The 24478-nt window shown below is 42.6% G+C and overlaps 1 protein-coding gene across 2 annotated transcripts in view; it reads left to right on the top strand.

Annotated features, from left to right (window-relative positions):
• The window catches only part of CCDC141 (coiled-coil domain containing 141), a 796073-nt gene that overhangs the window by 732708 nt on the left and 38887 nt on the right, over nucleotides 1-24478 (top strand). The window contains exons 20-22 of one of the 2 annotated variants that reach the window (XM_053698512.1): nucleotides 7667-7850; nucleotides 9067-9179; nucleotides 16236-16718. In XM_053698512.1, the coding sequence (XP_053554487.1) occupies nucleotides 7667-7850; nucleotides 9067-9179; nucleotides 16236-16718 (780 nt within the window). Of the gene's footprint in view, nucleotides 1-7666; nucleotides 7851-9066; nucleotides 9180-16235; nucleotides 17587-24478 lie in introns of those variants that run through there. The other variant, XM_053698511.1, reaches the window with a different exon arrangement.

The following is a 24478-nucleotide window of genomic DNA, read 5'->3' as shown; positions in this document are numbered from 1 at the left end:
AGGCTAAGATATAAGGTAATCACAGAGGTAAAAAGTGTATTAATATAACCATGTTGGTTGTGCAAAACTGAGGAATGGTTATCTATCTTTTTAAACAATAACATTTTTGGAATAGACGGTCCCTTTAACAAGTTACTATTAGAAACAATGTTTTTAAAATATATTTATTAGCGTGAGAATGTTTTTGGCATTGTTTTAACAAGCTTGTTGGAGTAATATGTATTATTTTATTCTTATAACTATATAACTACAGTTTAATGTCCCTTTAGGGAATAGTTAAACAATTAGATAAAAGGTAAGTAGACAATTAAGTAGCTTTTGTAATGTAATCAGGAGTTTACACAACAATAACTCATTGTCTCACAACAGCCACCTGGCTGTTGTGAGACAATGAGTTATTGTTGTTTAAACTCCTGATTACATTACAAAAGCTACTTAATTGTTAACAAAGCATATTCTTTAATCATGCTATATTATTTACAGAATATAAACCTTCGGCTGTAACAGGACAGGGTACTGTAAAATTGGTTTAACCTTAATTGCCATTTGAAACCACAACCTCTAAAATGGTATGGGCTTGCAGGGAGTACAGACTTCCTTAAAGGGACTGTAAACTTAAAAAAATTTATATAATTCGGCACATAGTGCAGAATAATATAACATTATCTTGGCGACAGCTTTCAAAATCAAAAGATTTTAGAGATTTTAGCTATCAAAGTTACACTTGTTCTCCTTTCCATGATCTTCTGATTAGGTCTTCTTTTTCAAAAGCGCTTTGTGGGCGCTCTGTCTAATCTCTGTTCTGGTAGCGGGAGTGCGTTACATTCAGTTCAATAGCGCGATTGGGCACTCTGTGTTTAGACAGCGCGCCCGCGAATCGCTTTTGAAAAAGACCTAATCAGAAGATCATGGAGAGGAGAACAGGTAATTGCAACTTTGACAGCTAAAATCTCTAAAATCCTGTGATCTTGAAAGCTGTCGCTAAGGTAATTTTATATAATTCTGCACTATGTGCAGAATTTTATCACATTATTTTTTAAGTCTACTGTCCCTTTAACTTTTTTCTCTCTAAATATACACAATGGCCTCCTTATCTTATCTCTGTCTAGTTACTAAAAAAAAGTGCAATTGAAAATGAACATTTTAGCACAAATATCCCATACCCCCACTGGGAGTGCAAAATTCTTCTGCAGCTTCATGTTTACATTGTTTTAATATAACCTCATACTATATACTTTGTCAAATTAATCATTCAAAAAGGGGTCCTAAGAGAAGTAATAGAGAAGTTTCTATGTCTCTTTCCATCTAAAGGGGAGGAGAGTCCACAGCTTCATTCATTACTGTTGGGAATTATGAACCTGGCCACCAGGAGGAGGCAAAGACACCCCAGCCAAAGGCTTAAATACCTCCCCCACTCCACTCATCCCCCAGTCATTCTTTGCCTTTCGTCACAGGAGGGTGGCAGAGAAGTGCCGAAGATCGGATTAGTTTCTTATGGAGGGTAGTCCTCTTTGCATTGGGACTGGAGTTTTAAGTAGTCCTGTCAGCCTCTCAGTGAGAGCCTGGGCGAAAGTTAGTCCGGAGATGCAGGAAGAGTCTTTCTGCGAAACTATCCTGACTCATATTAACATCTCTACAAGCAATCAGCGTTGACGAGTTTCGCTGCCTGCTTTCTGCACTCAAGTCCATGTCAGGAACAAGGCTACTAACCTGTCATACTTGAAGGGTCGTGTTCCTGTTCCACGGGGTAGATTCTGGTAAGATTGTTTCATTTTTATTACATAAATGATAACACAGAAGACAGGGTCACAGTGTGATGCCTTTTATCTTTAAAGAATCAAGGGTTAATATTCCTGGAAAGGGGATTATTGAACAGCGTGGTTTATACATGATATGGTTTATTGTGTCATTGCTGCGTTATGTGCGAGATGAGGCTCTGGCAATGTGTGGAACTTTCAGGTGACTTATGGGAGTGTTGCGCAGCCATTTTTTGGTGCATTTTCTTCTTAGGCAGGGGTGGTCCTGCCAGGCGTTCCATGTGACCGGGTGTGACTATCTCTTCATCTGTTGATCAGCGGCGCAGGAGACGGAAAGGTTTCTGTAGTCCGGGTCATAGGAGGTGGTGAGTGCCCCGGCCATTGGAGGTTATAAAGGTGCCTATTTATTAAGTTAATCTAGTCTGTAATAACAGCGCAAGCTATGGAGGACTCTGACGCATTAGAGGGTTCTCCCTCTTTAACAAGGTCTCATTCCTTTGTTTATTGTGAGGAGGTTCTGGTAGATCAGCCTGCTCAACTATGTTCCACATGCCTTAATAAAGTTACAAATCTAAAAGTAAGCCGATGTCTAGTACTACTGAGCCGTCCACCTTTGAGGGTTCCCCGTCCCGTGAGGTGTGTTCCCTGCATCCATCTCCAATTGCACATGCAGTGCCCCAGGGTCCAACCATTCATTACTCCTGTGGGAGAGATTCGTTGGCCGTCAGATTTTGAGGATCAACTGCAAACAGCGGTATCGAAAGCGATCCATGCCTTACCATGTTCTGCTAAGCGCAAGCGTAGGGCGCATCATGACGGCCCAGCCCAGGGATTGTCTATGCCTGTGGATGTATCAGAGGCATTATACGATGACGAGGCCCACTCCGACTCTTTTTTGGAGGCCCCTTCTGGGTCGAAGTCCGTGTCATATAAACCTCCGACTGCAGAGGAGCCTGACTTTAGCTTTAGGATGGAGAATTTGCGCTTTTTGCTGAAGCAAGTGCTTGCTACTCTGGAGGTTCCGGAACCGAAACTTCTGGAAGAACCTGCGATTCCTAAGCTTGATAAGGTATTTGAGGACAGGGTGGTGCCTCAGGCCTTTTCGGTTCATGTTAACATGGCAAAAATTATTAAGAATGAATGGGAGTGATTAGGTTCTTCCTTTTCCTCTTCTTCTTCCTTTAAGAAACTGTTCCCTGTTCCGGACTCTCAGCTTGAGCTGTGGGGTACTGTCCCTAAGGTGGATGGTGCTATCTCCACACTCGCAAAGCGGACAACTATTCCCCTCGAGGATAGTTTGTCGTTTAAAGAGCCCATGGATAAAAAGTTGGAAAACATGTTAAGGAAGATGTTTCAACATACAGGGTTTGTTTTTCAGCCGGCAGCGGCCGTTGCCGCGGTTTCCGGAGCTGCAACATATTGGTGTGAATCCCTGTGTGAAATGGTTGAGGGGGAGACTTCCATTAACGAGATACAGGATAAGATTAAGGCACTGAAGATCGCCAATTCTTTCATCTGTGATGCCAATATGCAAATTATTCGCCTGAATGCTAAGGTGTCAGGTTTTTCCATTTTAGCTCGCAGGACTCTGTGGCTAAAGTCTTGGTCTGCGGACATGACCTCTAAGTCGAGGCTGTTGTCCCTGCCTTTTCAAGGAAAGATTCTGTCCGGTCCAGGATTGGATTCGATCATATCCACGGTTACGGGAGGCAAGGGAGCTTTCCCACCGCAGGATAAGAAGGCTAGGCCTAAAGGATCTACTTGGAAGCCGGCTCAATCTTGGAACAAGTCTAAGCAGAGGAAGAAGCCTGCCGAGACAAAATCGGCATGAAGGGGCGGGGGTAGGGGGCAGATTATCTACTCAGAAGCCTGGTTGCAGGACGTTCAGAACCCTTGGGTTACAGGATAGGGTTCAGATCCCATCCGCCCCGGGGCAGATTCCTCCTGTCAAATCTGTCTTTAAGACCAGAAAAGAGAGAGGCCTTTCTAGAGTGTGTGAGAGATCTCGCCTATCTCTGCGTTATTGTACCAGTACCCCATGCAGAACGGGCGTGGGTACTATTCCAATCTTTTTGTGGTTCCAAAGGAGGAGGGCACGTTTCGCCCGATTCTGGACCTAAAGTGATTAAACAAGTTTCTGAGTGTTCCATCGTTCAAAATGGAAACGATCAGATCTATTTTGCCCCTAGTTCAAGAGGGACAGTTCATGACGACTATAGACTTGAAGGACGCTTACATTCATGTGCCAATTCACAGGGACCACTTCAAGTTCCTAAGATTTGCGTTTCTGGACCAACACTTCCAGTTTGTGGTCCTTCCTTTTGGTCTGGCGACGGCCCTGAGACTCTTCACGAAAGTTCTGGGGGCGCTACTTGCAGTGGCCAGAGCCAGAGGCATTGCTGTGGCGCCCTATCTGGACGACATCCTAGTCCAGGCGCCGTCGCTCAGTCTTGCAGAGAATCATTTGAGGGCGCTTCTTCTTTTGCTCCAATCTCACTATTGGAAGATCAACTCAGGAAAGAGTTCCCTGGTTCCCAGCATCAGGGTGGAGTTCCTGGGCACGATAATAGACTCTATGTCCATGAAAATATTTCTCACAGACCATTGACGCAGGAAGATTGCGTCCTCTTGTCTTGCCCTTCAGTCCTCCTCAAGTTCCTTGGTGGCTCAGTGTATGGAGGTGATCGGACTCGTGGTTTCCAGCATAGACGTCATTCCATTCACCAGGTTCCATCTCAGACCTCTTCAATTGTGCATGTTGAGACAGTGGAATGGCGATCATTCAGATCTATCACAGCAGATATCCATGGATGCTCAGATCTCCCTCTCTTGGTGGATCCGTCCAGAGCAACTGTCCATGGGGACATCCTTCTTGAGACCATCCTGGGAGATTGTGACCACGGACACGATTCTGGCAGGATGGGGAGCTGTTTGGGTTCCAGGATGGCACAAGGAAAATGGTCCCGGGAGGAGTTTCTCCTTCTGATTAATATTCTGGAACTCCGAGCAATCTACAGTGCTCTGAAGGCATGGCATCCTCTGGGGTTGTTCAGCTTCAACAGATTCCAGACAGACAACATAACCTCGGTTGCTTACATCAACCATCAGGGGGGTACGAGGAGCTACCTAGCCATGAGGGAGGTGTCTCGGATATTTTAGTGGGCGGAGTCCCACAACTGCTCGCTCTCAGAGATTCACATTCCAGGTGTGGACAACTGGGAAGCAGACTTTCTCAGCAGACAATCCTTTAATCCGGAGGAATGGTCTCTTCACCCCAAATTGTTTGCAGAGATTTTTCTAAGGTTGGGAATGCCGGAGATAGATCTCATTGCGTCCAGACTCAATTGCAAGCTACCCCGATATGGGTCGAGGTCCAGGAATCCCCAGGCAGAGCTGATAAATGCCTTAGCGGTGCCTTGGAGGTCTAGCCTAGCTTACATTTTTCCACTGTTACCACTTCTACCTCGTGTAGTGGCACGCATCAAACAGGAGCAAGCTTCGGACATTCTGATTGCTCCATCGTGGCCGCAGAGGACGTGGTTTGCGGATCTGGTGGGGATGTCATCCTCTCCGCCGTGGAGGTTACCCTGTCTGTCTGAGGCTGACTGTGTGGAGATTGAACGCCTAGTCTTGGCCAAGAGAGGCGTTTCTGAGAGTGTGATTCATACTCTAATTCGGGCAAGGAAGCCAGTCACTCGTCGCATCTACCATAAGGTGTGGAGGACTTACTTGTCCTGGTGTGAGCAACATGGATATCCTTGGCATAAGGTGAAGGTATCCAGGATTCTGTCCTTTCTCCAGGATGGTTTGGAGAAGGCTCTTGCCGGCAGTTCCTTAAAGGGAAAGATTTCGGCATTATCAGTCTTGTTTCATAGGAGGCTCGCTGAGCTCCCTGACATCCAATCTTTTGTTCAGGCTCTGTCTAGAATCAGGCCTGTCTTTAGACAGTCTGCTCCCCCATGGAGCTTAAACTTGGTTCTTAAGGTATTGCAGAAGGTTCCGTTTGAGCCTATGCATTCCATTGACATTAAGATTCTGTCCTGGAAGGTTCTCTTCCTGTTGGCCATTGCATCGGCACGCAGAGTATCTGAACTGGCTGCGTTGCAATGTGAACCTCCTTATCTGGTTTTTCATGCGGATAAGACTGTGCTTCGCACTGGTTTGGGGTTTCTTTCCAAAGTGGTGTCCAACCGTAACGTCAATCAGGAAATAGTGGTTCCTTCTTTCTGTCCTAACTCTGCTTCTTCTTCTAAGGAGAGGTTACTTCATAATCTGGATGTGGTTCGTGCCCTGAAGTTCTATCTTCAGGCTACAAGGGATTTCAGACAGTCTACATCTCTTTTTGTGGTGTATTTAGGGAAGCGCAAGGGGCAGAAAGCCTCTTCTACTTCTTTGTCCTTTTGGTTGAGGAGCCTGATTCACTTGGCCTATGAGACAGCGGGACATAAGCCTTCTCAGAGGATCACGGCTCATTCGACTAGAGCTGTGGCTTCTTCTTGGGCCTTCAAGAATGAGGCCTCTATGGAGCAAATTTCTTAGGTGGCTACCTGGTCCTCCTTAAACACTTTTTTGCAAAATTTTACAAATTTGATGTTTTTGTTTCTGTAGAAGCTGTTTTTGGGAGAAAGGTTTTGCAGGCTGTGGTGCCCTCAGATTAGGGTCCGCCTTTTCCCTCCCGGTTTCATTCAGTGTCCTCTAGAGCTTGGGTATATGTTCCCATCAGTAATGAATGAAGCCGTGGACTCTCCTCCCCTTTAGGTGGAAACATAAATTATGCTTACCTGATAATTTCTTTTCCATCGAGGGGAGGAGAGTCCATGGCTGAGGCTCCCGCCCGTATCTCCGAGGGGCGGACCTACATTTAGTTTATCTTCTGGCACCATTTATACCCTGATATTTCTCCTACTGTTCCTTGTTCCCTCGGGAGAATGACTGGGGGATCAGGGGAGTGGGGGAGTTACTTAAGCCTTTGGCTGGGGTGTCTTTGCCTCCTCCTGGCGGCATGGTTCATAATCCCCAACAGTAATGAATGAAGCCGTGGACTCTCCTCCCCTCGATGGAAAATAAATTATCAGGTTAGCATAATTTATGTTTTTTGGATGGACTTGTTTGTCTGATTTGTCTTATTTATTCTAAAAGTCAACTTCCAAAAGTGCGCTGCAGCATGATACTGTACAATCATACAAAATAACCTATTTATAGATAGGTACACAAAGAAAATGCTTTGTCAAGTTTCTGATCAGTTTTTAGGTCCTGTGAAAAAGAGCATTTTGTGCTGCTTCTCCAGGTAGCTTGTCTTCTTCAGCTCTAACAGAATCAAGTGTTTTATTCATGTTCCAAAAAATAGAGTTCAGCGCAGTCTTGTTTTGGATTAAGGATTCTAAACAAATGCCAAAGGCCTTATCTACCACTTAATTGTTTATTTTTTAGTACACATACTTAATAGACATAACTAACATGCTTATTTAAAGTAAACATCTTGAGATTTTAAAATAAAATGTTTAGTTATATATAGTAAAATAATTTTGCAATCTAATTCATTTTTTTGTCCTCTTTTTTTTTCATGTAATTTAGCTCTGTAAATAGTGGCTTTTCAAATTCTTAGAACTGCAAAGTGAACTGCAGACTTCTCAAGGCTAGCCCTGCTACATATTTTTTACCTAATTAGCTTTAACTGCAAAACAATACACTAGCTTTGTTACCTGCAGAATCACGCCTGGAGTGGCTTTTTCAGAAAAGGAGAGGGGTGTGTGGAGTTTGTTTATTGATAACAGAAGTGTATTTTAATTACAGTGTTTACTTCCTGATTGGTTGGCTATAGTGAACTACTGCATGCATAAGTATATGTTTCTGTGGTATAACAGAGTTTTGTCAGAAAGTAACACATTTTCCTTTTTATATTTCATTAGAGTCAGTTTTGGTGTGAAGAAGCATGTTCTACAGTTGTCAGAGTTGGACGTTATTCTGCAGAATGTAAAACAAAAGAATCTGTAGAGGTTCTCCTTAAACAGTTCAACAAGTTTGTACAACCTACAGTCTCACAACAAGAAGAGAGAATCCAGCAAATAACCAGCATTGCTAAAAGTGTTTATGGTGAGGTCTTTTCACAACACATAGCTTAAGAGATCTCCGTGCACAATATATGTTTAAAAAAATGTTTTAAACTGTCTGATTTGTTAGCATTGCATTTCTTTGGCATCCCAGGGGCATCTCCCTTGATATAACTGCACTTCTGCACTGATCAAGCAATCACTGTGTAGAATGTTAAAAGGTCTGAGTTCTTTGTCTTCCAGCACACCCATGTATATGGTGAATGATTGTGCATTGGTTTTCAGACATAAACAGTAGAAGAGAGGGTTAGTCTCTTTTCGTGGTCTTATTTTGCTCAGTTAAGTAATTCTAATTTATTAAACAGGCTTTTAGACCACCATACCCAATTTTTCTGAGTTGATTTGAACAAGCTGAATTTTCAAACTTTTGTTTATAGCAAACAAGCAAAAAAATAAATGTGTATAACAAGTATATAAATCTTTACCAGTTTAAGGGGCCTAAAAGTATAGTAAAGTATTGTGTTAGAGCAATAGACAGCGCTGAAATAAGTAGAATAAATGTATTGAAACGGATAATATATAAAAACAATATTACAATGTAATAAAATACAAAAACAAAATGATACTTACATAAAATCTAAAGTCCACAAATGTAACTTGTCCACTATCTTAAGTTTGACCAGATTGTTACAAAAGACTTTACCAAGCTGCGATAGCAGCTTCGAAGTCCCAGAGCGACCCTTTAGTCCCATGTGGTACACTTTAGGTGTCGGATTGAGAGCCCTCTCTTGCGCGCCATTGGCATTGCACAATCAGCAGATTGTGAAATGTTAAATGTGGGCAGCGTACTGCTACCCGCTCTCTGCAAGGACGGACGAGGTTCATGACAGCAAACCTCACCCACCCGCTAATTGTTAAATCGAGCCCATAGTCTGGCCAGACTTGAGATAATGGACAAGTTATATTTGTGGATCTTTAATTTTATACAATTATCCATGTTTTTTGTATTTTATTACATTCTAATACATTTTTTATATATTATATGTTGTAATGCATTTATTCTATTTTTTTTTTAACAACATTGTTTGAGTGCTGTCTATTGTTTTATCGCTATTTTTAGTTTAATGTCTCTTTAAAAACAGTTAATAAATGTTGCAGACATATCTAGCTTTATCTATTCATTAATCTAAAAGGAAACAAATGATGTATCCTGTGTTAAGTTATTTGACACAGCTTTATATTATCATAAATACATTCAGGTCCTGATGAAGGTTTGAAGTACGTTGAGAAGACCGTAACAAAACATAAAGAAACACTCCAGTCTGTGGATGAATTGTGCACTTATCTGAAGGAACTAGAAGAAAAGCTTGAGGTAATATATTGTTGACCATAAACGTCAACATTTATTATATTTTAATCAATTACATATACACGTTTACAAAAATATTGTAATCAAACTCAGAGTGAAGTTTAGTGAGGGTATGAGCAAACTTACACAGGAATACACACTTCCTAGATTGGTTGTGTTTACTAGCAGTGCACTAGGACGTTGTGATTATTGGTGTGTGCTGTTCACTATATTTATATATTTTGCCAAAATACCATCAGATATATGTAGAAATATGTATTTATGAATACTTAGCACGTTCTGCTATGTGCAGAACATTGGAATGTCAAATATTCATATTGGGTTAGCGGGCTTGTGCGAGAGTGGGGTTTTAGGTTTTATCCCAATTTTTTTTTTCTCCATTGACTTCTATGGGGAGAATACGTGAAGGCGCACACAATATTTTAACTTTGGCTTTTTGCACTTGTTGGGTTAGTGGGAGAGCGAAAATAGTTTGCTTTTAACACGTAATATGAGCGCAACCTGGCAAGACCAAAAAGCTTACTTCTAGCGCAATTAACGCTTGAGCTAAAACATTAATTTGCCATTAATTTGGCAGACAATTTGCCAACCCCCTTCTATGTGAAACATTTTTCTTTTTTTAATTTTTTTTAATTTTTTAAAAAAAAATTTGAATGAAACTTTATTGTTTTAGGTGTGGCAAGTTGTGCAGCACTACTATACCTAATATTCTCACCTGTTAAGCCCCGTGAGACAAATTTCAAGTTTGTTTGGGTTGTTTTTGTTTTGTGTTTGTTTTGGTTTTGGTTTTGGTTTTTTTTCTATTTAGTGGGAAGACATGGCACTAAAACCTGTGCAATTTGTGAATATTGAAACCATAATTCACATTTAAAAAAGTTTTCGCACAAGACTCTGCTTCAGTGTGTGCAAACATTAAGATTTATTAAACATTTGCAAACTATATATTTGCTGTTTTGCAATTTATAAAATTGAGGCATTATAATGCAAAACTGGTTTATTGAAAGCAAACTTTCTTCAGTTTATAAAAATCAAGTGGAAATACAAAGTTAGTATTATTGTAATCTTAAACTTTAAGTTTTGAGTATGCTAAAGGTATAGATACAGACATTTTATTTCAATACATGGAGAGTCCAGGATGTCATTCCAATTACTAGTGGAATATTCACTCCTGGCCAGCAGGAGGAGTCAAAGAGCACCACAGCAAAGTTGTTAAGTGTCACTTCCCTTACCCATAACCCCCAGTCATTCTCTTTGCCTCTGTCAATGGAGGAAATGAAGCTCGGTGTCTGAAGATTTTTTTTTCTTCCTTTTTTGGGTACTTTTCCCTGCAAACAAGGATTTGGGTTTAGCTGTGTCCACGTCAATCTCTTGAGTAAGAGTAGTGGTGGCTTTTAAGCAGTTAGGAAGTGGTGAGGTGGTCCTTTATTTGTTTTCCTAACATATTTGCTGCCCTAGTCACAGAAAGCCAGAGTTGGTTACTCTGTTCTTTCTTTTTCCACAGGTCTCTGTAAGGAGTATGTGTCCTTTCACGCCTGGTGAGCTGTCTTCCTGCTGGACAGCTAGATTGCAGGTAAGTGCTTTTGTCTTCTAGGTGTTGGAGATTTACACTTCAGGAAAATAGTTAACTCTGCAGATTATTGGGACAGGATAATCCTTTATGCATAGGATTTGCCAGGCAGTGGGCAGGCACATATGTATGTGGAGGCTGGGGGTTAAATCTTCTATTTATTGGGGGAAGTTTTTCCTCTGTGGGCTGGCTCTTATGTTAAACTTTTGTAGTTTTTATTGGGACATGTTACAGTGGGGACAATTATTTCAGACTCATTTAAGTCTGCTTATATTTTGGCAATTGCTGTTACTTTAAGAGTTAGAGTGCTAAATGGCTTCTATTTATTTCCTTCCGCAGGGAACGCACACTTTTAGTTGATGCGCAGTTCCTCTTTGCTGGTCACGTGATCTCCTTCTCTTCTGACATCGGATCGGAGTGGCGTCACGTAGTAGCTGCCTTTCTGTGTCGGCTGTTGCTGCAAATGAGAGTGAAGTCGCTAGCAGTCCCTGTGCTTCCAACAAATTGGGATTCCTCTTAATTGCGGTAGGGCACCTCAGACTGTCTGAGGTGTAGAGGTCCTGAAGTATTTTCTTTTCCATTGGGGCAGTATTATTTTTTAGCGTGTTAACGCTTAAGGATATTAAGAGCCTCTTCTTAAAGTGACAGTAATCTTTCATTTGAAAATTTAAATTACTCTTAATTTTGGGGTAATTTTATTTTTGCAGCTATGGACATGGATCAAGAATCTGTTTCTTTTGATAAATGTCTATTATGTCTAGAGGCCAAAATTGTTTTGCTTATGCAATTTTGTGCTACATGTTTAGCTAGAGCACTAGAATGTAAGGATAAATTATTGCCCTCTGAGCCTTTTGTCTCCCAGGATAATGCTGTTCAGGTTATGCTGCAGCTTTCCCCTCAAACATCCCAAGCCTCATTGGAGTCACATACAGTGCCCTGCGGTTCCTCTCAGCCTCCTGGAGGCGTATATTTGCCTGTAGATTTTGCTGCACAGATATCTTCTGCGGTATCTGCGGCATTATCTGCTTTTCCTATTTTTTGGAAGCGCAAGAGGAAACTAAACATTTTTCTGAAAGTAAGGTGTCTGTCGCCTCTGCTGCTGCGAGGGTTGACCTCCATCCTAAGTCTGATGAAGAGAATACCTCGGTAGCTTCTGAGGGTGAAATCTCAGATTTAGACAGTATCATTTCTTTAACTGACTCTGAAGAGGTATCCTTCAGATTTAAGCTTGAACACCTCTGTGTCCTGTTAAAGGAGGTACTGGCTATTTTGGATGACTCTGATTCTTCTGTCACTGTCAACCCTAAGAAATCTAGTAAACTTAACAAATGCTATGATGTTCCTTCCTCTGTGGAAGTGTTTGCTGTTCCAAACCGTGTGTCAGAGATCATTGCACAGGAGTGGGATAAGCCAGGGATACCCTTCTCCCTGTCTCCCATTTTTAAAAAGATTTTTCCTGTTGCTGACTCCATTCTGGATTCATGGAGCACAGTGCCTAAGGTAGAAGGGGCTATTTCTACTCTAGCTAAAAGAACTACGATTCCTATTAAGGATAGCTGTTCCTTTAAGGAGCCCATGGAGAAAAAAAACTGGAGACTTATTTCAAGAAAATGTATGTTCATCAGGGTTTACAATGGCAACCTGCAGTCTGTATTGCCACAGTGGCAAGTGCAGCATCTTATTGGTGCAATGCTTTGTCTGAGTTGATTTTAGAGGAAACTCCTTTGGAGGAGATCCAAGATAGAAATAAGGCCCTTAAACTAGCCAATTCCTTTATTTAACTTGCAAGTCATTAGACTGGGAGCCAAGATGTCTGGTTTTATTGTTCTAGCCCGCAGGGCTTTATGGCTGAAATCTTGGTCAGCTGATGTTACCTCCAAGTCCAAGCTTTTGTCCCTACCTTACAAGGGTAATACCCTGTTTGGTCCTGGTCTGGCAGAGATCATTTCTGAAATTACGGGTGGAAAAGGGTCCTTTCTACAACAAGACAAGAAGAATAGACCTAAGGGGCGTAAAAATTTTAATTTTCATTCCTTCCATAACTTTAAAGGTCAGAAGCCTTCCTCTTCCAAGCCGGAACAGTTCAAGTCCTCTTGGAGACCCAATCAGACTTGGCATAAAAGGAATAAATCTAAGAAGCCCTCATCTGAGACAGTCAGCATGAAGGGTCCACCCCGGTCTGGTACTGGATCAGATTGGTGGGGCAGACTTACCTTGTTTCAACAAGCTTGGATACGCGATGTCCCAGATCCTTGGGCTGTGGACATAGTATCTCAAGGTTACAAAATAGACTTCAAAACTTGTCCTCCCAGGGGCAGATTTCATCTCTCAAGGTTATCTGCAGACCAGGTAAAAAGAGAGGCATTCTTGAACTGGGTTCAGGACCTTTTCTCCCTGGGAGTGATTGTTCCAGTTCCTCTAAGAAAACAGAGTCTAGGATTTTATTCAAATCTGTTTGTGGTTCCCAAAAAAGAGGGAAGTTTTCAATCCATTTTGGACCTGAAATGTCTAAACAAATTTCTCAGGGTACCGTCCTTCAAAATGGAAACCATTCGTTCCATTCTTCCTTTAGTCCAAGAGGCTCCGTTCATGACGACCATAGACATAGAAGTAAAGTATGAAAATATGTTAGTACTTCCCTTTAGGTGCTCGCTGCCAGCCCTGGTTCTCCCAGACCGTATGTAGAAGATACAAAATAGCCCACCTTCTTCATGCCACACCCATCCTCAGGTGTGTTAAATCCGGTTTATTCTGATTATGCGCCACCAAACTGTTTAAACCTGCTGCACTTTTATCTTGGAGGGGAAAGAAGCCGGGGTACTCAGAGGACGAGAGCAGCTTTTATCCCTTGGAGGTGACACAGCAACCCCACTTTTGCTATTTTGTATCATGACAACCATAGACCTGAAAGACGCGTATCTTCATGTTCCCATCCACAAGGATCATCACAAATTCCTGAGATTCGCTTTCCTGGACAAGCACTTTCAGTTTGTAGCTCTTCCGTTTGGCCTTGCCACAGCTCCCATAATTTTTTCCAAAGTTCTGGGGGCTCTCTTGGCAGTTGTTAGGTCTCGGGGAATTGTGGTGATGCCCTATTTGGACGGCATCTTGGTTCAGGCGCCATCTTTTCAACTAGCAAAATCTCATACAGAGATCTTGTTGTCTTTTCTTCGTTCCCACGGATGGAAAGTGAATCTGGAAAAGAGTTCCCTTGTGCCAGCTACAAGGGTAGTTTTCTTACGGACCATAATAGATTCCCTATCTATGAAGATTTTTCTGACAGAGGTCAGAAAAACAAAAATTATCTCTTCTTGCCTCTCACTACAGTCTACTGTCCACCGTCAGTAGCTCAATGCATGGAGGTAATTGGTCTTATGGTCGCTTCTATGGACATCGTTCCCTTTGCTCGATTCCATTTGAAAGCTTTGCAATTATGCATGCTCAAACAATGGAACGGAGACCATTCGGATCTGTCTCCGAGGATAGATCTGGACCAGTTGACAATAGACTCTCTTTCGGGGTCGATTTCTCAGGATCATCTGTCTTAGGGAGGAACTCGGAGTTCCTTGGCCATGAAGGAGGGCGTAAGCTCACAATTGTCTTCTATCTCCCATCCACATTCCAGGAGTGGACAACTTGGAGTTGGATTTTTTGAGCAGACAGACCTTTCATCCCGGGGAGTGGGCTCTCCATCCGGAGGTGTCCTCCAGGTTAACCCTCAAGTGGAGGGGTGCCAGAGTTGGATCTGATGGTGTCTCATCAGAACGCCAAGCTTCCAAGTTACGATTCAAGGTCAAGAGATCCTCAGGCTGCCCTGATAGATGCTCTGGCAGTTCCTTGGGACTTCAGTTTAGCATACCTGTTTCCTCCGTTTGGTCATTGTTCGTATCAAGCAGGAGAGAGCGTCTGTAATTCTGCTCCTGCATGGCCTCGCAGGATCTGGTTTGCAGACCTAGTGATGATGTCATCTCTTCCTCTTTGGAGGTTACCTCTGAGGAAAGACCTTCTAACTCAGGGTTCTTTCCTCCATCCAAATCTCGTTTCTCTGAAGCTGACTGCAAGGAGATTATACGCTTAGTTCTGGCTAAGTGTGGGTTTTCTGAATCAGTCATTCAGACCATGTTTCAGGCTCGCAAGCCTGTTACTCGTAAATTTACCATAAGGTATGGTGTAAATACCTATATGAGTGTGAATCGAAGGGCTTCTCTTGGAATAGGGTTAGGATTCCTAGAACTTTGTCTTTTCTCTAGGAAGGTCTGGAGAAAGGGTTGTCTGTCAGTTCTCTGAAGTGTCAGATTTCTGCTCTATCTGTTCTTTTACACAAACGTCTGGCGGATGTTCCAGGTGTTCAATCTTTTTGTCAGGCCCTGGTCAGAATCAGGCCTATCTTTAAATCTGTTTCTCCTCCTTGGAGCTTGAACCTTGTTCTTAAAGTTTTGCAGCAGGCTCCATTATCTTGGAAAGTTTTGTTCCTTATTGCTATTTCCTCTGCTCATAGAGTTTCTGAACTTTCGGCTTTACAGTGTGATTCCCCTTATCTTGTTTTTCATGCGGATAAGGCGGTTCTTCGTACTAAATTGGGATTTCTCCCTAAGGTGGTTTCAGATAGAAATATTAATCAGGAAATCGTTGTTCCTTTTCTCTGTCCTAATCCTTCTCAAAAGGAACGTCTGTTACATAACTTGGACGTTGTGCGCGCTCTAAAATTTAACTAAGGATTTTTGCCAGTCTTCTGCCCTGTTTGTTTTTTTCTCAGGAAAGCGTAGGGGTCAGAAGGCCATTTCTACTTCTCTTTCTCTCTGGTTGAGAAGTATTATTCATTTTGCTTATGAGTCTGCTGGACAGCAGCCTCCTGAGAGAATTACGGCTCATTCCACTAGGGCTATCTCCTCTTCTTGGGCTTTCAAAAATGAAGCTACTGTTGAACAGATTTGCAAGGCTGCAACTTGGTCCTCTCTACATACTTTTTCCAAATTCTAAAAATTTTATACTTTTGCCTCGGCTGAAGCTTCTTTTGGGAGAAAGGTTCTTCAAGTGGTGGTGCCTACGGTTTAGGCCTGCTGTTTCGTGTACTCAAGCTTGGGTATTGGTTCCCACTAGTAATTGGAATGACGTCATGGACTCTCCATGTCTTAGGAAAGAAAACAAAATGTATGCTTACCTGATAAATTTCTTTCTTTCCAGACATGGAGAGTCCACGATCCCACCCTTAATTAAGACAGTATTTTTTGTTAAACCTTAGGCACCTCTACACCTTTGTGTTATCTTCTTTTTCCATTTCTCTTCGACTGAATGACTGGGGGTTATGGGTAAGGGAAGTGACACTTAACAGCTTTGCTGTGGTGCTCTTTGCCTCCTCCTGCTGGCCAGGAGTGAATATCCCACTAGTAATTGGAATGACTTTGTGGACTCTCCTTGTCCGGAAAGAAAGAAATTTATCAGGTAAGCATAAATTTTGTTTTTTTTAAATGTGTTTATTATATGTATTTAAGGAGCCACAAAAGTTTCCTGAGATTTCCATAAGTGATCCATCTGGAGAAGCTATTATACCTGAGCCTACAGATCTACTATCCTGTGCTAAAGACGGCAGCGTACTGACCGATGCAGAGTTGCAGCCAGACTCACTAGCAGAGGACGCAGTTTCTGGTGATGAATATGAATGCATATCCCCCGATGACATCTCTTTGCCTCCGCTTGCTGAAACTCCTGAATCCAACCTGCTTCAGTCTGAAACCGAGCAGGATGAACAGCATTGCTACAGCTCTCATGGTCTGCATGTCAGCTCGTACAGCTTGCAAATGCAGATAAACACAAGTGCTAAAAGGGGTGTGGATGGAACTGAGCTCTTAACACCAGTTTCTTTGGCTGACACATCAAATCACAAAAGAGAAAGAACTTCTAGTTATATTGAGAGATTCTGTTCTCCTACTGTTGGCTATAAAGTAGAATCGCCCTTTGTTCACCATCCAACTCAAGTAAATGAATCTCGCTATACACAGAATATTCTGTCTGCCAAAGCAAAACCTAGTTATCGCATGGTGAATGAAGTGCATGAAACTCACTTGCAACAGCATTCTGTTTTTGAAAGCATGAAAAAAATAGAACAATTGCATGTCTCTAATAACGCTTCTAAAACTAAAGATAGTCTGCATGCGACCCCTGATGAATTCTCAGGTCTCCTGTTTCAATCAGACTCTGCTAAAAGCTGCCAGAGACATATAGCTACCCAAGAAGCTAATAAATGTGTCCCAGAAAAGCACAGCAATGTTAGCCTAGCAGGTCAGACTCCTGGCTTCCCAAAGCACCTGACTAACGTTACTGTTAAAGAAGGTTCCCCAGTGATGTTGGAAGTGGAAGTAACCGGACACCCTGAACCAACTCTAACATGGTGGGTAGCTTATAATGAAGATCAATAAATAGCACAACCCCTTATGATTCTCTGTGCACTAATGAGATCACAATATTGACATATGTGTGTATCTGTAACTTTGTACAGCATGGTTCATTTCCCATTTAAATTTAAATTCTCTTGAGTATGTTTAACAGGATATGTTTTACACTCCACATCACCAGCTTTTACTACAGTAGCTGTTCTAATGCAACATTCCACCTGGGCATTTTACACTGACATTCACTCTTGATTTCTGTATTCTCTTATCAGAAAATAGTATCATACCTATATAGGCTAATATAGTTGTGTAGTAGATTATGTTTTTGCGTGTTTTATTTCTGCATGATTATTTCCTCTTCTTCCTATGTTCTTTTACTTTAGTATTTTATTTTTTACAAGTGGCTTTCCAATCCAACCGTCACTGTTACAATAAAAAGAAGATGTATGTTTGACTTGGTAATTTCTTATTTTATGAGTTCACTTTGTGATGTCAAACCTATCATATTGCTAAAAATACTAAGCAGCTAAGCCTCATGCAGCACATGCTGGTTGTTTGACCATATGAAGCCAGTGTTGTGGGACTGACCTGTAGCCTTTTCATCATACCCGTTGGTTTCAGGGTAAGGGACAGTTTGATTCAAGTTTCTAAATTATTTTAAAGAAACTGTAAAATATATCTGAAAACATTAGTGCACTAAGTTATATGCTTTAACCTTTCACAAGTAATTACTAAAAAAAAAAAAATGTTATGGTGAAATATTATGTGGTTTTAAAACCTGTCATCAGGCCTCCCTAACAGGGTAGATTTTCAGACATTGGGTGAGAGCAGGTAAAATAACTATGTTTACTAATCAGCAGATTATTATTTTACCTGTGTTCTAGTTCAGATATCCTCAAAATATGAACATAGAAAGGAAGAACTGCACATCAGTGTTACCCTGCCTGGAAAATATGGAAGCGAGTTTGATGACATCATCTGTTTGTGCCTAACTCACGGCTTTATATGCACAAGCTGCAGTGGCTGCGTAACACATGTTGGATCCTAGAATTCTGGCCTGTTAGGGAGGCCTGAGCACAGGTTTGAAAACCAGTGAATTAGATACATTGTGAGATTTTCTTTCCTGTTAATACTTAGAAATTAAATATGTTTTCTTCTTAAAACGGGGAGAGTCCACAGCTGCATTCATTACTTTTGGGAAATACAGAACCTGGCCACCAGGAGGAGGCAAAGACACCCCAGCCAAAGGCATAAATACCTTCCCCACTTCCCTCATCCCCCAGTCATTTTTTGCCTTTCGTCGCAGGAGGTTGGCAGAGATGTTAGAAGATAACGGAATAGTCTCTTATGAAAGGTAGTACTCTTCGAGTTGGGACGGGAGTTTTAAGTAGTCCTGTCAGCCTCTCAGTGAGAGCTTGGATGAAAGTTGGAGTCCGGAGATGCAGGGAGAGTCTTTCTGCGAAACCATCCGACTCATATCAACAGCTCCGTAAGCAATCAGCGTTAACGAGTTTCTTTGCCTGCTTTCTGCACTCAAGTCCATGTCAGAAGCGACGCAACTATCTGTCATACTTGAAGGACCATGTTACTGTTCCATGGCATAGATTCCGGTAAGATCGTTTCATTTTCCTTTCGCTGTGGAATATATGTAATGATAGAATACAGGGTCTCAGTGGGACTCCTTTACCTTTATGGAATCAAGGGTTAATATCTCCTAAGCGGGGTTAATTAACAGTGGGGGACTTTTAATCATATTTGTTATGTGATTCTGTCTGCTGTTGTGTATGGATTTTGGGCTCAGGGATTTTACGGAACATTCAGGTTTTTTGAGCTACGCAGTTTCTTGATGGAACTGGCGCACTTTTACTTGACCTGTAGGTTGCACCTCGTAACGGGGCGTGGTCATGTTTATCGTTCCCCATTTCAGTATTCTTGACCGAGGGTCGGTGGAGAGGGTCTTTCTCTATTTGTCTGGGCCATAGGAGGTGGTAAGTGCCCCAGCCATTGGGGTTGTGAAGTGCCAGTTATTTTTGTACAAATTTTGTTCGGTCAAGTTATGAAGGACTTATAACTGATTTTTCTGAGGAGGATTTCTCGATTCAGATTGTTTCCTGTTTAGATTGTATGGATGCCCGGGTAATCCAGCCCAATCAATTATGTTCCGTATTCCGTAATAGAGTGTTTTCTTCTTCCTCTGGAGAGAGAGTAGAGACCTCTGAGCCTTCCACCCCTGAGGATTTTGTGTCCCGTGGGGCGCATCCCCTAGAAATTACTGTTCCTACACAGGCAGCTGTCCCAAATACCATTACCCCTTCTCTGGAAGAAGGTTTATTCTCTCCAGAGGTTGCAGCTCAGTTGCGCATGGCCATTTTCTTGGTGTTGGCGCGTTTACAGTTTAAGGGCCAGCTAAGAGCTTATTCGTGGCCTCTTCCCCCGGGGGTGCCAGGTGAGCCGAGTATTTACTCTGGGGGAGCGGTTCCCTCTGAGGCTTCAGGGTTACTTCTGTCAGGGTTGAGGCCTTCAAATCCCCCATCGGATATGGATTTTGCGTTTAAAATCAGAATAACGCGCCTGGGTGTACTGCTTAGGCAGGTATTGGAGGTTTTGGAGGAATTCAGTCATGGCCTCACAGGTTTTGGTATGCGATCTTGACCAGATGTCCAGTTGCCAGCCTTGGCACTTCCTTTAAGGCCAGACCTTTTGTCTCAAGGGCCGTTTTTCCATCAGGATCTCAAATCTCTAAATTTAATGACATGGATATTAAACACTTAGTCATAGAGGTTTCTCTGACTCAGTGATTAGTACTATAATACAGGCTTGTAAGTCTGTCTCAAGTAAAATGTATCATCGGGTTTGGAAAACTTATATTTCATAGTGTTCCACTCATTATTATTCTTGGCATTCTTTCAGAATTCCTAGGATTTTACAGTTTCTTCAGGATAGTTTAGATAAGGGTTTGTCTGCAAATACTTTGAAAGGACAAATTCCTGCTCTTTCTGTATTTTATAGAAAGATTGCTAAACTTCCTGATATTCACAGTTTTGTTCTGGCTTTGATTCGTATCAATCCTGTTATTAAATCTATTTCTCCTCCTTGGAGTCTCAATTTGGTTTTGAAAATTTTGCAGGCTCCTCCTTTTGAGCCTATGCATTCTTTGGATATTAAACTACTTTCTTGGAAAGTGTTATTTCTTTTGGCTATCTCGTCTGCTAGAAGAGTTTCCGAATTGTCTGCTCTCTCTTGTGAGTCCCCTTATCTGATTTTCCATCAAGATAAAGCTGTTTTGCAGACTTCATTTAAATTTTTGCCCAAGGTTGTAAATTCTAACAACATCAATAGGGAAATTGTTGTTCCTTCCTTGTGTCCTAATCCTAAGAATATTCTTGAAAGGTCTTTACATTTTTTGGATGTGGTAAGAGCTTTGAAATATTATGTAGAGGCTACTAAAGATTTCAGAAAGACTTCTAGTCTATTTGTTATTTTTTCTGGTTCCAGGAAAGGTCAGAAAGCCTCTGCCATTTCTTTGGTATCTTGGTTGAAACTTTTGATTCACAAAGCTTATTTGGAATTACAGCTCATTCTACTAGATTAGTTGCCACTTTTAAAAATGGAGCTTCAGTTGATCAAATTTGCAAAGCAACAACTTGGTCTTCTTTGCATACTTTTACTTAATTTTACCATTTTGATGTGTTTGCTTCCTCTGAAGCAGAGGTTCTAATGCCTTTAATTTGAGTTAGTTTTTTTTTAAAGAAAACTTAGTTATTTTGGATTTAATTTTCAGCGGATTTAGCTGGTATTTTATTCCTCCCTCTATAGTGAATCGTGGTTTTCCACATCTTGGGTATTATATCCCATACGTCACTAGCTCATGGACTCTTGCCACTTACATGAAAGAAAACATAATTTATGTAAGAACTTACCTGATAAATTCATTTCTTTCATAGTGGCAAGAGTCCATGAGACCCACCCTATTTTTTGTGGTTATGATTTTTTGTATAAAGCACTTTATTTCCATCTAAAGGGGAGGAGAGTCCACGACTTCATTCAATACTTTTGGGAATTAAGAACCTGGCCACCAGGAGGAGGCAAAGACACCCCAGCCACTCCCCCTCATCCCCCAGTCATTCTTTGCCTTTCGTCACAGGAGGTGGCAGAGAGGTGCCGAAGAGTCCGGAGATGCAGAGAGAGTCTTTTGTGAAACCATCCCAGCTCATATTAACAGCTCCTACAGCAATCAGTGTTGACGAGTTTCGCAGACTGCTTTCTTTTCTCAATTCCATGTCAGGAGCGCTGCTATGACCTGTCACACTTGAAGGGCCGTGTTCCTGTTCTACGGCGTGGATTCTTGTAAGATCGTTTCATTTTATATACAATGTTAACATAGAAGACAGGGCCACAGTGTGGCGCCTTTTATCTTTACAGAATCATGGGTTAATATTCCAAGTAGGGGGATTATTGAAGAAGGGGGGGGGGTTATGTGTGATATTGTTTATTGTGTCATTGCTACGCTGTGCGGGATAGTGCTCTGGCAATATGTGGAACTTCAGGTTCTTTTTCGGGAGTTTTTACGCTGCCCTCTTTTTGGTGCGTTTTCTCCTTTAGGCACTGGCGGCCCTGCGAGGAACCCACGTGACTGGGTGGGGCTCTTCACTTCCGGTCTGATCTGCGGTGGAGGAGACTAAGCGGTTTCTGTAGTCCGGTTCATAGGAGGTGATGAGTGCCCCGGCCATTGGTGGTTATAAAGGTGCCTGTTAGTTTCTCTTTTATTCTAATAAAGGCATAAGCTATGGAGGATTCTGACGCGTTAGAGGGTACTCCCTCTTTGACAAAGTCTCATACCTGTGTTTATTGTGAGGTTCCAGTAGACCAACCTGCCCAATTATGTTTCACATGCCTTGAGAGGGTCAAGACTAAAAGAATGTCTAGTACCACTGAGTCGTCCACCTCTGAGGGTTCTCCGTCCCGTGAGGTGCATTCCCGAGTTGAGTCCCCTATTGCACATGCAGCGCCCCTGGGTCTGACCATTGCTCCTTCGGGAGAGATATCAACTGCAGACGGCGGTTTCTAAAGTGATCCACGCCTTACCACGTTCTGCTAAGCGCATGCGTAAGGCCTTTTAGAGCGGCCCGACTCAGGACTTGTCTTCATTGGATGCTCCTGCGGAGTGGTTTGATGAAGGGGCCCACTCCGACGCGTCAGAGGGGACTCCTTCCAGGTCGGAATCAGTGTCATCTAAAGCTCTGGCAGAGGAGCCTGACACTATAGGTTAAAGATGGAGAATTTGCGCTTTTTGCTAAAGCAAGTGCTTGGTACTCTAGAGGTTCCAGAGCCAAAGCTTCCGGAGGAACTTCTATCCCTAAGCTAGATAAGGTTTATGAGGACAGGGTGGTACCACAGACCTTCCCAATTCCTATAAAGATGGCTAACATCAAGAACGAATGGGCTCGATTAAGTTCTTCCTTTTCCCCTTCTTCGTCCTTTAAGAAACTTTTTCCCGTTCCAGAGGCTCAGTTGGAGTTGTAGGGGACCATTCCTAGGGTGGATGGGGCCATCTCCACGCTCGCTAAGCGAACAACTATTCCCCTAGAATATGGCTCGTCGTTCAAGGAGCCTATGGATAAAAAGTTGGAAATTATGCCGAGAAAGATGTTTCAGCACACAGGGTTTGTTTTTCAGCCAGCAGCAGCCTTAGCCGCAGTTGCTGGAGCTGCGTCATATTGGTGTGATTCCCTGAGTGAAATGATTGAGGGTGAACCCTCTTTCGAAGAGGTGCATGAGAAGATTAAGGCTTGAAGGTAGCCAATTCTTTCATTTGCGACGCAAATTTGCAAATTATTCACCTGAATGCTAAGGTGTAAGGGTTTTCTGTTTTAGCGCGCAGGGCCTTGTGGCTAAAATCTTGGTCGGTGGACATGACCTCTAAATTGAGGTTGCTGTCCCTGCCTTTTCAAGGAAAGATTCTGTTCGGTCCAGGCCTGGACTTGATCATTTCCACGGTTACGGGAGGCAAGGGTGCCTTCCTGCCCCAAGATAAGAAGGCCTTAACCGAAAGAACCTACTTTTCGTCCCTTTCGTGCGGATAAGGCCCAACGCCAGCAGCCCGCCGTGAAGGTGGACCAGTCCAAGGGAACTTGGAAGCCTTCTCAGTCTTGGAACAAGTCCAAACAAAACAAGAAGCCCGCAGAGACCAAGTCGGCATGAAGGGGGGCCCCCGACAGGTCTACGGACTGAGTAGGAGGCAGGTTATCTCTATTCTCCGAAACCTGGTTGCAGGATGTTCAGAACCCCTGGGTCACCCGGGCAAGAACCAAATGATTTGGTCTGTCACTCGACAATTATGGTGGCCAGGTCTTCGTTTTGATGTTGCTGCGTATGTTGCCTCCTGCTCAGTTTGTGCACAGAAGAAGACTCCTCGACGTCTTCCTGTGGGTCTTCTTCAACCTATTGCTAAAGGTGAACGTCCTTGAACACACCTTTCCATGGACTTCATTATCGAGCTCCCTGTTTCCAATGGCAATACTGTTATCCTAAATGTGGTTGACCATTTCTCTAAAATGTCACATTGCATTCCCTTGAAGGAGCTGCCTACCGCTTTTGCCCAGGAGGTCTTCCGTTTACATGGGTTACCCAAGGAGATAGTCTCGGACCGAGGTAGCCAGTTTGTCTCCAGATTTTGGCGTTCCTTTTGTGCTCAAATGGGGATCCAGCTTTCCTTCTCCTCGACATATCACCCTCTATCCAATGGGGCTGCGGAACGGTCTAATCAAGCTCTGGAACAGTTCCTCCGTTGCTATGTCTCAGATCACCACAATAATTCTTCTGAACTGTTACCTTGGCAGAGTTTGCTCGTAATAGTGCTATTAATGCTTCCTCCCAGTTATCCCCGTTCATGGCAAATTATGTGTTTCAACCATCCTTGTTGCCCGATTCATTCATATTTCAGGGTATTCTGGCTTTGGAGGAGCATCTCCGCCAACTCCGTTCCACGTGGGTGCAGATTCAGGATTGCCTTCATCGTTCTATGCAGCACCAAAAGTTCCAGGCTGATTGTAGTCATCTGCCCGCACCTTCCTACCAGATTGGTGAGAGGGTTTGCCTGTCCTCTCGAAACTTGAACCTTCGTGTGCCTTCAAATAAACTGGCTCCTTGTTATGTTGGTCCTTTTCGAATACTCCGACGGGTCAATCCTGTGGCTTACGCTCTGGACCTTCCTCCTGCAATGCACATCTTCAATGTTTTTCATGTCTCCTGCTTGAAACCATTGGTTTGCCTTGTTCTATCTCTGTTGACAACCATGAAGAATATGAGATCAGCAGCATTATTGACTCTCGTATGTCCAGGGGCCT

Source organism: Bombina bombina, chromosome 1 (assembly GCF_027579735.1).
Source record: "Bombina bombina isolate aBomBom1 chromosome 1, aBomBom1.pri, whole genome shotgun sequence".
Taxonomy (NCBI): Eukaryota; Metazoa; Chordata; class Amphibia; order Anura; family Bombinatoridae; genus Bombina; species Bombina bombina.
The sequence above is the reverse complement of the archived record's forward strand: the minus strand, read 5'-3'. Positions and strand labels throughout refer to the sequence as shown.